This window comes from Taurulus bubalis (assembly GCF_910589615.1).
Source record: "Taurulus bubalis genome assembly, chromosome: 12".
In the NCBI taxonomy this organism is placed as follows: Eukaryota; Metazoa; Chordata; class Actinopteri; order Perciformes; family Cottidae; genus Taurulus; species Taurulus bubalis.
The window spans coordinates 24,579,554-24,593,013 of NC_136600.1; the positions used below are offsets into that span (position 1 = coordinate 24,579,554).

Below are 13,460 nucleotides of genomic sequence, written 5' to 3' on the forward strand. Positions count from 1 at the left end.
CCATGAACTTTGGGACAGACGTTCACGTTCCCCATCGACCACCGTCACCATTTACATTTTTTGACCATTAAATGTGCAAAACTGATGACATTCCCATCAGCCTGATCTCTGTTTAGGGCTAATTAGCTAATGTTAGCATACTAGCATGCTGAGATGGGGAGTTTGGTAAACATTGTTCTTTATCTCCAAGCACGACTGTGCCTACGTAGAACAAAGAAGTGTCTAAACTCAAGGCATGTTACTTCACCCGAGACCATTTTTATTAGTTGCAACTGAAAAGATGTTTCTACGAAATTTGAATTGATCACCATGACACAGTTTCCCAGGGTATCCGCAAGAGAATCAGTCTTGCGGATATCTTCTGTGTCTACGCTTCCATCTATTCCTTCTGTATTTATCTGTTCAACATCTCCCCCGGAGCCTGAGAACTCAGACAGTATTGTCTTATAAATGATCATACTGTAACCACTTGATATCTGTATGGCAGCAGATCCTGCTTGGAGGGCCTATAAGAGAGACAGACAGCCTCCCTACCTCCGTCCTCTCAACTTTTAGTGTCTGTCTGTTTCGCTCCCTTTCTCGCTTTCTTACGTTTGACAGCTCTGCCTCTCTTCGTCTTCTTCCCTTATTTCCCTCTCCTTTCCACTTCTATTCTCCAGCTCACTGTTCTCACAGAGAGAAGTTAATAATGTTTCTTATCAGCCCGGTCTTTCAGTCCAGGAATGAGGAAACAGAAAGCTGAGAAAAAGGCAGAGAAGGTATGAGGAGAGAGGAAGAAAGAGACAAGAGAGGAGGGACAGAAAGCCTGGATCACTGCCTAGCTGTGTGGATGAGACTTTTTAATGAATGTTTTAACACTGCTGCACAATGACTGACTGGCTGACTGAGTGACTATCAAGCAGATTGACAGACTGGCTGGCGGATGGCCACAGGTGAGGGATGGAAAGCACAGTCCCTCTTCCCTTGAAGAGAAAACGAGGGAGACAACTAGGAGGGAGACAGGAAAGATAGAGAAATCAGGAGAAGATACAGTGTGGGAGGTTACGAGCCGAGAGGGGTGAACAAAGGGAAAGGGAGAGGGGAGAGAGAGAGACTGGGAAGAATGAGAAATAGATGAGGAGAGGGAGAGCAGTCAGTCAAAAGATAAAACGAGACACTGAAGGCGAGGAGGAAGCGAGGTAGTCGGGGAGCGATAGAGAGATAGTAAGAGGTGTTTAATAAAGAAGAGATCATTTAGTTGTCAGCATCAGGAGAGTCTCTGTCAGCCAAGCGCTTCTGAGGAGAACAGAGACTCGCTCGCCTGACAGCTTCACATCGTACTCTATTGGGACAGCAGACTTTAGAAGTAAAGTCAGACAAAAGGCTTTAAAAGGCTGCTATCACACATAACACGACAGCTGAGCAGCCTGTGATCTCCAAATTGGGAGAGAAAACCATTGCTTTGTTCAGGCAATGCTCAATGTTCACACTTTTTTTTCTGTAAATTAAGTTTTTTTTTTTTAAATCCACGTTTTTGAAAAGGGTAAAATAAAAGTCAGGGCTTGTGGTAAACAGGATCTTTGGCCCGCGGTTTGGGGAGCAATCCAACTGTTGCAGACGTAAAAAAAAACAAAAAAAAAACAGGCAGGACTAATCGCCCACACACATAAACGCAAAGACAAACACACATGCGGACGCACACGCGAGGCAGCGCCGCACATCAAAACCACCAAAGCGGTAATCACACACACCATCTGGCAATACCCAACTCTTTGTTGACTTCTGCCTCAGTGTGATTCAAACTGTGTGTGTGTGTGTGTGTGTGTGTGTGTGTGTGTGTGTGTGTCAGTGCACGAGTGTAAACACAACCGTGCATGTGTGAGTGAATATGCCTGGTGAGTTAGTATGACTGCATGACAAAAATCCCATGCACCATGGGTGCTTTGGCAGCTTGTTTTTGTGAAACATTTCCAGACTGTTCCGATTTGTGTGCGTGTGTGTCTGTGTGTGTGTGTGTGTGTGTAAAATAAAGAGAGTGAGAAAGACAAAGAGAGCGGTACCTGGCCTGACACGTTATGAATCTTGAGAAAATATGTTCCCAGTTGTCACAAAGTGGAAAACAAATAGAGCGGACATTTAATGCGTGGCTGTGTGTGGCTGTGTGTGGCTGTGTGTGTGTGTGTGTGTGTGTGTGTGTGTGTGTTATCCTCAGATCAATGTGTGTGTGTGTGAGACATACAAGTATGAATCCACCTGTTCATTCTCTCGCTACACAATCTAGCCGGACTGAAAAACACAACAATAGGAGGAGAGGGGAAACGACACCGTGGCCTCGGGGAAATGTCAAGTTTCAAAAACACTGCGCCACACAAAATGGTGTCTCCTTCTGGACTTGATTCAGTGCTGAAATTCCATTGTCTCCCCAAAAAAAAATGCTGCGGTGATCTGCTATTGAGGTGATGAAGTGGAAGAAAGTATTGATAATAGATCAGATGACGAAGGAGAGCATGGAATGAGAGGAGAGGGGAGAGTGCAGAACGTTCTGTTCTGTCTCAAAAGTCCCAACTGGAACCCTCTCATTGATTCCAGCAGAAGCCTTTTGAAATAACTTCGACCAACACTTGACCCGGCGGCACACGAGAGACACTCATGAATACTATTCAAATACTCATAACATAACAATGAACGAGTACGAGGAGCCAGATGGCGAGGGTTAGCACTTCCTTATTCCATTACTCCCCACTGGGCCAAGGAAACAGAGTGAGTTGGCTCTGAAAGGCGTTTGTTTCCATTAGATGTAAATCATGACTAAAGAGTCCATTATGGGAGTTAAGTGGGGGCAGATGTCGGAAAAGATGTTTTATTTTGAAAAATGACCGGATACATCCGTCTGTCAAGAGGTCACGTGATACGTTACCCCAGAAATTACAATTAAAAATACGTTTCAACTCTGTTCTGGATTAAAATCAAGGCAGAATATCCTGAAATCGCCAAAAAAGCTCTGAACCCCTGCTTCCATTTCAACATTCTGGTTTAAGTTACGGAGTAGACTGGACATAATTAAACAAACACACGTCGGGTGTCGTTGTCCCCAGAGATGGGACCGGCTCCCGCTAATTCGGCGTATTGGTGAGTTGTATTTGTATGCACTTTATAATTGTCTTTATGCCGGTCGTATCACTTCATTACACCTCAAGAACATGGGTAGTAAGTAATGGAGAGAGAGAAGTCAAGAGTCAAATTCTTTCTATTTCTGTGGTTAAACCTGCTGAAGTATCTACATCGTGTCAAGAAGTAACCTTTTTGTCAAAAAGTAGCATGCTAGCTAACACTTTCTATTTTCTTTATAGAAAAGCCCACAAAACTGTTCTAAGCCAGAGAAGAACTTTTAGGGAAAGCTATACGTTTCTTCTACAACACAAGAAATGCGACACACACAAAAAACAGTATGGCCGCTGAAATCGACAGTGTTTTCCAGACTGTCGAGATTTAAAACTCCGTTGCACCAAAATGTTGGCATTCTTGACACAATCTGTGTGTGTGTGTTCATGTGTGTGTGAAGTGTTAATGACAGTCCTCTGAGGGCGCCCACAGCGTCAGATCTGTGTTTTCATTTCCTTGTGGAGAACCGTCAGCCTATGGATGCTCACCGTTTGATGTCTACTGAACCGCAGTTGCCACCCCCACACACACACACACACACACACACACACACACACACACAGTCAGACACACACATACACATTATGCACTTGCACTATTGCTACCTCTCCAGGATGTATGCGTGTGTATATACATTATGTATATATGGGCATTCTGTGTGTTTGTACACGGTGTGTGTTTGAGTGAGAGTGTGTGTGTGTGTGTGTCCACGCTGGTTGGTCTCTGTGTGTGGTATCCCCTAATTAGGGATCCAATGCAGCTGTCTTGTCTCTTGCACTTCCCCCTTTTCCCCCACTCTGCCAGTTAGACGGAGACAAACACAGAGGGAGGGACCGGGAGAACGCGGCGCTTCAGAAGTCTTCGAATTCATCCCCCGTAGTTTACTGCGTTCAAGGTGCTATAAAGAAACGTAGCGTTGGAGTGTTTCCACGACGGAGAGGCAATGTGCTGTGAATTCAGAAGACAGCTCGGTGTCACTGGAACGTTGTTTATCTGCCAAAAGGGGATTTCCATGACACCCGTAGCTGTGAGGCACTCTGGTTAGGTAGGAGTTGGTATTACAGGAGGAGGGTAATACAGTGGGTGACCTACTCTAGGACTACGGATTATTATTATTATACTTATTCCCTTTTTTCATCTGATAATACTACGTGGTGGAGCGTGAACTTCTGCCACGTCCGATCCAATAGCTGGCTGTTGCTCTATTTCAGAGCAAATTGAGTTTGGATGAGTTTAACCTCCACTACATCGCTGGCCATAAGTCTTCAGAGAGCTCGATACCTTTTCAATTTGAGTTGTGGACATAGAGGTTCTTTTTTTTTTCTTCAATGTTATTGCAGTGAAATTGGGAGCCAACTCTTTTCTGTTGAACCGAAGGGTCGCAGAGAGAGAGGAGTTTCAATAAATGTGGGTGTAATATGTGATATGCATGACATAAACGTCAACTATTTAAAGCCCTACACACCTGTGGTTCTGCAGGTGATTTGAGCTCTTCTCAGGACTGTGTGTGCAGACTAACTATGTGTTATTGGCATAGGATAAAAATACTTTTGCTTATTTGTTTTCTTTTAAAGATCTAAGCAAAATGGAATTGTAAGTACATTTTCACGACCACTGGGCAAACTCCATCTGCCGATGCTGATGTGAGTGAACAGTGAGATTGTTTGTCAGCCACTGTTTGCAGAAACCGAATCGTTGTTTGCCATCTTGACATTTGCCCACTTTGCACCAGCGTTGCAATCAAGAAGATATTTATATTCAAAATTGACTCCGACCAACAATACTACTGCTCATATTCAGGAAGAAAAAAAGGCTGAAGCTGTGTTACTTAAATGTGTTCTTGTCCACAGAGTTTTGCTCATAAAACAGAGCGATAATTAAAGATGAATTCTGGCTTTGAAGTAGTAGATCATACATTCAGGGACAGAAACATGTTCTAAGGTTCAGGCTTCACCTCAATCACCTGCTACCGAAACATCAAGCCACGTTCGAGCCACATAGACGCGCTTTTTTCTTCTCTTTTTTTCAAACTCCGCTGCTGAAGATTAACGAGAGATTGTGAAGTTATTCAATGTTTTATATTCATCTGCAGTGATTTCTCCTTTGAGTGGCTTTAAGTGAGAAAAGCTAGTCTGTCCTCATATAACCCCTCAAACATGAAGTAGAGACAGACAGAAAGATAGATAGATAAATACATTTATAGATAGACAGATACATTTATAGATAGACAGATAGATTGATAGATTGATAGACGGATAGATTGATAGACGGAGAGATAGATAGTAGTAGATCCTAGTAGTGTGTCAGTGGTAAGGGTGAGAGAGAACGACACATGTGGGTAAAGAAGCGAGCGAGCGAGAGAGAAATTGTCCTTGTGCTCCGCTTTGGATTCCGATCACGTTCTGCTCTGTCCCCAGACGTTAAAAGTGTGTCCATAGTTTTGGCGACCGAGGGAGTGATTGGAAATGTCAGCTGACAACAGCACTTTTCACTGACACTCTGAGAACTGGCACAGAGACAGGGGTGAGGGATGGGGAGAGGGGGGAGGGAGGGAGGAGGGAGGGAGGAAATGAGGAGGATGACAGAGTAGGAAGGAGAGGATGGTGCTGGTGGGTGGATTGGCTCGCAAAAAAAAGCAACGCTTGGTAACAATAAGGACGAGGATGACATTGAGTTGAGCGTGTGTGTGTGTGTGTGTGTGTGTGTGTCCCCGCTAATCATTGTAGCTGTGAGCATGAATGAAATGCCTGTTAGTGTGAGCTTGTCTGCATGTCATGTCTGTGAGTGACAGGAAAATGCCACTCAGAGAGAGAGAGAGAGAGAGAGAGATAGAGAGAGAGAGAGAGTTGGAAACCCAAAGCAAAGACTGTTGTTGCCCACAAGCACACACACACACACACACACACACACACACACCCTCCCTCCCCTGACCTTTCCTAAATGTTACTGGCCACTTGGCACACGGACCGGTCCTCTAATGAAACTTTTATTGGCCCCCATTTTTCACCCTGTTTCTCCAGAACGCCTCCAGGGCTCAGCTGAAATACAACAGGCTTGAACTGCAGCTGACACGCAGAAGGGCAAGGTGTGTGTGTGTGTGTGTGTGTGTGTGTGTGTGTGTGTGTGTTATAGTCCTCACATTTTATTTGTATCCACCCGTTTCTTTATTCCAAAAGCAATTAGCTCAATTATAAATGTTGATGAGATCATTTAAAGCCCTTACCTGGGGAGTATTTAGCACAATATATCATTCTCCAATTACATTTGATAACATCAGGTAATAGCTGGAGGCAAACAAGGCCGTCTCAGGGAGAGCTGCTTTATTGTTCGCATTACATTCTGTGTTGACTCTGTTTGTCCACATGGGGACGGTTGGGAATTAAATGTGCAGGATCAGCTTTTAGCACCGAGGAAGAGAAAGGGTGAGGAGTGGCAAACAGATGAAGGTACTGCAGGCCAGCAGCAGCCAGGATGTCCACATAATGCATCCATATATTATCAGAGAGCAGATACGCTCAGCTGTATTGATGTGGGTACGACGTCTTCTCGTGTATAAAGCACGCTTTACGCGAGTCATCGTGTACAATGTATTTCTGAGCTGTTACAAGGAATGTTATATACATATTTTGCCCCCAAATCCTATCCAAGTAATGGTCATTACAAAAAAAAATAACACACACTGGAGAAACTTAATGATAGAATATATTTCAAGGGGAAATCTAACCGCCTCCATCATTTACATTACAACCGAACACCACTCCATCTGGACATCGTTCACTATGTTTTTACAAACTATGTTTTTACAAACTATTTACAAATTTAAAGTTTTTATGGCCTGAAAACCAATTGAAACCCAGTACATGCATAAGCACATACATATAAAACTGCCCTCACCTATGTATCTTTGTTTTTCCTTTCATCTCAAAAAGGCTTAGGCACACACACACACACACACACACACACACACACACACACACACACACACACACACACCGTTCTCCCATACCCTGTATTGTCTCGTGTCTTACAATAAATACAAATATATATATATATATATAATCTGCACAGAGCTGTAAGGGTTTCATTAAAGGTTTGTTTAATTATACCACAGAAAATGTCCTGTGTCCAATACGATGAACACAGCATCGCCCCTCTGAGAAACGACTGTTTTACTTTCACCATTTTTTATCTTTCTAATTCTATTTGTGCAAACTCCATCTGCTAAGGGAGATCAAGCCAAACGACTGAACGCTCCGGGACAGCTACTGAGTGGACCTCGAGGTAACGCTGTGTTTGTCTAATTGCTGTTTCCGAGCTGAACTTTTATTTATTCTCAATGTTTACGCCGTTTTAAGTTTTAAACGAGAGCAACGGGGCGTTTACGACGCAAACTGTGTCGAACAATTGCTGCTGCCAGAGCACAGTGGGTTGGAACAAACACTGGGTCAGAATGTGTTCAGACGTAACATAGCTGCTGGTGAATAATGAAGACGAGGCTTCGTCAGCTCCAATGCCGCTCTGTGTCCGTGCCAGCGGATCAGAGCAGTCTGGAGTGGGAAAACATGGCTCTGCAAACCTGGGATCCTTAGTTTGTGCTCCTCCAGCTGTCAATGTGAAGGTTCCCTGTTAGTAAGAAGCTGGACTTACTTTGCTAAGACAAGCATCACCAATAACCCGCTATTACAAACTCACACTCTTTGGAGCTCAGGCCTTTGCTTTCACATCGCTCTTAGCATTAAGAAATGTCCCCTTGGGGATGAGTAAAGTATACATCTATCTATCTATATATTACATCTCATTCTATATAATTAGAAATGAGTTGAGGAAGTAACGATTCATTTGAAAGCTCAGGTATATATATTTAGTTTAGTTAATACATTCCAAAAAGTATAGCAACCTTTCCTGGAGTACTATATTAATGTCTACACTAAAACTAATAGAATGTCATGCCCATAAATGATCTGATCTCTGTATAATATTTATTGAATTTATCTATTTTGGCATTCATTTTTTAATCTATATACCGTAAATATCTGTTCCTGGCATTATTAGTATTTTTCCTTTTTTCCCCCACTCTTGGTGCAGTCTCCCAGTGCGGTAAGACGTGATGCAGATGTTGGCATAGTGTATAATGGCATTCTGTATAATTGTACTAATGCTATTATGGAAGAATGGAGTGACCTGCCATGCTGTAAAATATGCCCATACTTTACACAATAAATGTCTCAAACCATTGGAATCAGACAAGAAGGGGTCTTCTGCTGATTGACAGAAGGATGTACGTGTGTGTATGTGTGTGTATGTGTGTGTATGTATGTGTGTGTGTGTGTGTGTGTGTGTGTGTGTGTGTGTGTGTGTGTGTGTGTGTGTGTAAATGTCCGAGTGCAGAAGGGAGCGGATGGGTTCGGCCCAGCTGCGTTGTGTTTTTTCCTCTGCGGAAACACGCGGGGGTTGAGCAGAGAGGTCAAGAGCAAACTGTTGGTACTCATCATAAGCTGCTGCTGTTGGACTCACGCACAACGAAGTGCAGCTGCACTGAAGGATGTTAAGCAGAACAGAGGAGAACTCACGGCTGGCAGAGTTTGGTGAGGTCCTGGTCGGTGGTGGCCGGCGGCAGGCCTCTGATGTACAGGTTGGTCTTACTAAGCTGCTCCACTAGCCCTCCTCCATGACCTCCTCCTCCGTAACCTCCTCCTCCTCCTGTGGTGCCAGGGCTGGGCGGAGCCATGGGCTGAGGGGGCGGGGCATAGGACTGCTGCAGAGAAAGAGAGAGAGAGGTCACAATTAAAAATCAATTAAAAAAAAAGATGTGTAATGCCACTTCCTGTGTTGCAATTCCATAATACCAAAAATATAATTTCAATTTCTATTCCTAAATGCTACCCATCATAACACAACATAATCCCACTGATCTCACATCCTTTGGCGTAATCTCTTCCTGCTTCAAGTCCCACACCGATGTCTTAATTCAACAGGAAAATGTAATCAAATTAAGGAATGTGTAATGAGCATTTCTCATCTTGATCATTCTGTTTTGATACTGTTTTGTTGCTTGTTATTAGTAACGTCTCCAGTTTTATTTAGTTAGCTTTTGGTAATTTAGTCGGTGTCATTATCATGACTGGAGTGACCCGCTGTAAGTGTCCGTGGACCGAGGGCTCTGATCATGTGACCATGTGATGGGTGTAGATGTACAAAACTGTTTTGACAGGTCTTTAAGTCTTAACTGAAACTTGAAATGTGATAATTTCACCTGTTCTAATGCAAGAAGACTTGGATCAAACAAGATTATTTTACTTCGCGGTACTGTAATAATTCCTAAACCACACAATACTGCATTGGACACATTCACTATGCTTTAAATAGTTCCTGTCAGGCCAGAGCATGTTTAATCCAGGCCTGGGACCTTCATGACCCCGAATTTACTCAAACATTTCCTATCGGCCTCCACTGTCCAATTACACAGCTCAATGCTGGCTAAATGACTCAATGAGAAGAGCGTTCCTGGCAGGGAAGAAGGGCAGTGTGAGGATTAATGAGTGTTTGGATGATGGGTTCAGAGTGCACAGCCACCCCAGCCTGCCTGAGACAAAGTATGAGCTGACGTTTGGAGGGAATAAACAAGCCTGATGGCTCTCATGACCACAGCGTTCAAAACGCTGCGTCTGCCTCCTTGATGCTTAGAGCAAAACGCCGCAGGCTGGATCGACGAAGAAATCTGTCCTCAGCAGCGACGCCGCTGAAGGGAAGTGGATGGAAACACGTTCAAGAAGCCGCTGCCGTTTGAGAGGATCACAATGACGGCAGAGAGACAGGGAGACAGGAGGGGGAAGGGAGAGGGAGACAGGTGAGAGGGAGAAACAGGAAGACAGTAAGGGGGAAGGGAGACAGGTGAGACGGAGAGATAGGAAGACAGTAGGGGGAAGGGAGAGGGAGACAGGTGAGACAGTATGTGGAAGGGAGAAGGAGACAGGTGAGACAGTATGGGCAAGGGAGAGGGAGACAGGTGAGACAGTATGGGCAAGGGAGACAGGTGAGACGGAAAGATAGGAAGACAGTAGGGGGAAGGGAGAGGGAGACAGGTGAGACAGTATGGGGAAGGGAGAAGGAGACAGGTGAGACAGTATGGGGAAGGGAGAGGGAGACAGGTGAGACAGTAGGGGGAAGGGAGAAGGAGACAGGTGAGACAGTATGGGGAAGGGAGAGGGAGACAGGTGAGACAGTATGGGGAAGGGAGAGGGAGACAGGTGAGACAGTAGGGGGAAGGGAGAGGGAGACAGGTGAGACAGTAGGGGGAAGGGAGAGGGAGACAGGTGAGACAGTATGGGGAAGGGAGAGGGAGACAGGTGAGACAGTAGGGGGAAGGGAGAAGGAGACAGGTGAGACAGTAGGGGGAAGGGAGAGGGAGACAGGTGAGACAGTATGGGGAAGGGAGAAGGAGACAGGTGAGACAGTAGGGGGAAGGGAGAAGGAGACAGGTGAGACAGTAGGGGGAAGGGAGAGGGAGACAGGTGAGACAGTAGGGGGAAGGGAGAAGGAGACAGGTGAGACAGTAGGGGGAAGGGAGAGGGAGACAGGTGAGACAGTAGGGGCAGTGGAGAGGGAGACAGGTGAGACAGTAGGGGCAGTGGAGAGGGAGACAGATGAAACAGTAGGGGCAGTGGAGAGGGAGACAGGTGAGACAGTAGGGGCAGTGGAGAGGGAGACAGATGAAACAGTAGGGGCAGTGGAGAGGGAGACAGGTGAGATGGAGAGTCGGGAAGACAGTAGGTACAAGGGAGAGGGAGACAGGTGAGATGGAGAGTCGGGAAGACAGTAGGTACAAGGGAGAGGGAGACAGGTGAGACAGTAGGGGCAGTGGAGAGGGAGACAGGTGAGACAGTAGGGGCAAGGGAGAGGGAGACAGGTGAGACATTAAGGGGAAGGGAGAAGGAGACAGGTGAGACAGAAGGGGGAAGGGAGAAGGAGACAGGTGAGACAGTAGGGGGAAGGGAGAAGGAGACAGGTGAGATGGAGAGACAGGAAGACAGTAGGGGCAAGGAAGAGGGAGACAGGTGAGACGGGTGAGGCGGGAAGGGTTTGCGCTTGGATGTGTAGTGTATTCAGCGTGTGTGTGTGTATGTGTGTGTGTGTGTGAGAAAGAGAGAGAGAGAGAGAGAGAGAGAGAGAGAGAGAGAGAGAGACGGTGTTCGTGATAATGACAGGTTGCTAGCACACAGCAAAGTGGAGCCTGAGCCAGCTCTGATATTAATCCATTACCTGCACTTCCCTCAACTGACACACACACACACACACACACACACACACACACACACACAGACACACACACACACACACACACACACACACACACACACTGGCAGCTCAGAAAGACTGCGCAAACAGGACTCCAGCACATGTGCTGTGCAGCAGCAGTAAGAGGAGACGGTGCCTGTGTGGAGGAGCCTGACGCTAACGGTCCAGAATGAGCCTCTACACTCTAAACGTGACAAAGTACCGAGATGAAAAAAAGAGGCCACCCTGAGTAATGCTCATTTTAATGGCTGTGACAAATACCACTTCATCTTGCAAGTGACTCCTACAACCCTTATATATGCAGTTTGGTATATCTCACAGTGTTCACTGAGAATGTCCATGAATGTCATATGTGCTGAAATTGACTGGTCCAATGGATTAATTAAGTCAAAATACCACACTGTAATTATTCAAGTCCTTGTATTGGTTCCAGTTTTACAAATTTAGGATATGATTTGTTGCTCGCTTTTGTCGGATATCAATATAAATGTACTATCTTTGGGTTGATGCATCATAAGCTCTGTGAAAGTGTGATTTTATAGATAGAAGCTAAACTCTAAATGCTAAAATTAGCATTCTAGCGTGCACATATTGGCAGTGCTAACATGCTGATGTTCAACTGGTATGATGTTCGTAGTGAGCGTGCTAACATGTGCTAACATTTGCTAGCACTGAACAGAAAGTGCAGCTGAGATTGAGGGAATGTCATACAAGTAAGTATACAAACAAAGTATTCCTGGGAATCAGCATCACAAACCATCTGACAAGCATCAAAGAGCTGAAAGAATATTTAAAGACAACCCAAGGTTACCTGTAAACCTGGCAACCTTGTCACCTTGCATTGACTAATTAAAAATCTGACCTTATGATGGCGCTAGATGAAAAGTTAATGGATCCACCAAAGTTATTACAATCCATCCTGAGGGTAACATGAAGGTCTGTGCCAAATTGAAACGGCAATCCATTAAAAGGTTGTTGAAACATCTAACGAAAAAAAGACGAAACATGTCACTGGAGGAAAATATATAGAGGATCATCAAAGGCATTACAATCTACCCTCTTGAATATGTTTACAAAGTCCCATGGCAATCCATCTATATCCAATAACATCAACCAAACCAAGTTGTTTATCACCAAAAATGCCCAATACTTTGCACACACACACTCAGAGGTGCATCCCTGGAGACACACAGCTTTCATTTCTCATCCTGAGAATACAACTGCGATGTGTTAATATCATTACCGTCAAGAGCGACAGGGAAAAGGTCAACTCTGCGATCGACTTGAGCCAAAAAGCATCCAAATTCAGAATTCCTCCAGAGTAGCTTGTTCGGTGCCAGACAGTGTACGGAGAGGCGCCTGTGATCACGATAATGGAAACCATCGCTGCTTCAAAGCAAAACCGTGTGCAGGGCTGTTTGGTGACGAGCCTTTTAACAATGGCTTTGTTTACCGACCACCTCTGAGAGACAACGCGGAGCCATGTTTGATGGGAAGAGTCGGACACAAAAAAAAAAAGACCTCGAGCCTGGAATAAAAAAACGCTATAACATGCGTTGGGATGAGACACGTTGCCAACATGGCGGCACGTCCGACATGGAGAGAAACGCGCACGCCCCGCCGAACCGGCTGCCGTTAATTCACACGCTCGCTGTCGGCCTTATCTATCTACATCCATTTCATATGTCGAAGAGAGAATAGCCTTTATTCACTCACACGTACTCAGATGTCCAGGTATGCACACACACACACACACACACATGATCAAAGGCCTTGCCCAGGGAACCTCTTTTTAGCCAATTTGTGAGGCTGTCAGGGCCGGGCCGATAGTGAGCTCTGTGTGTAATGTGTCAGAGACTGTGATAGGGAAATCCTTTGAAACATTGAAATATCTCTCTCTTTCTCTCTCTCTCTCTCTCTCTCTGGCAGCCACCCTTTCTCCTCTCATCTCCCCCTCCCGCTCACTGTCAAATTCCACTCCACCATCGCTCAATCTCATGCTCCTTTCACCTCCATCCTTCCAC

At 45.2% G+C, this 13,460-nt stretch overlaps 1 protein-coding gene across 1 annotated transcript in view; it reads right to left on the minus strand.

Moving 5' to 3' along the window:
• Nucleotides 1-13,460, minus strand: part of LOC306744794 (RNA-binding motif, single-stranded-interacting protein 3-like) — a 105,242-nt gene that overhangs the window by 65,624 nt on the left and 26,158 nt on the right. The window contains exon 2 of the mRNA XM_079227481.1: nucleotides 8,712-8,896. Coding sequence (XP_079083607.1) covers nucleotides 8,712-8,896 — 185 coding nt within the window. The remainder of the gene's footprint in view (nucleotides 1-8,711; nucleotides 8,897-13,460) is intronic.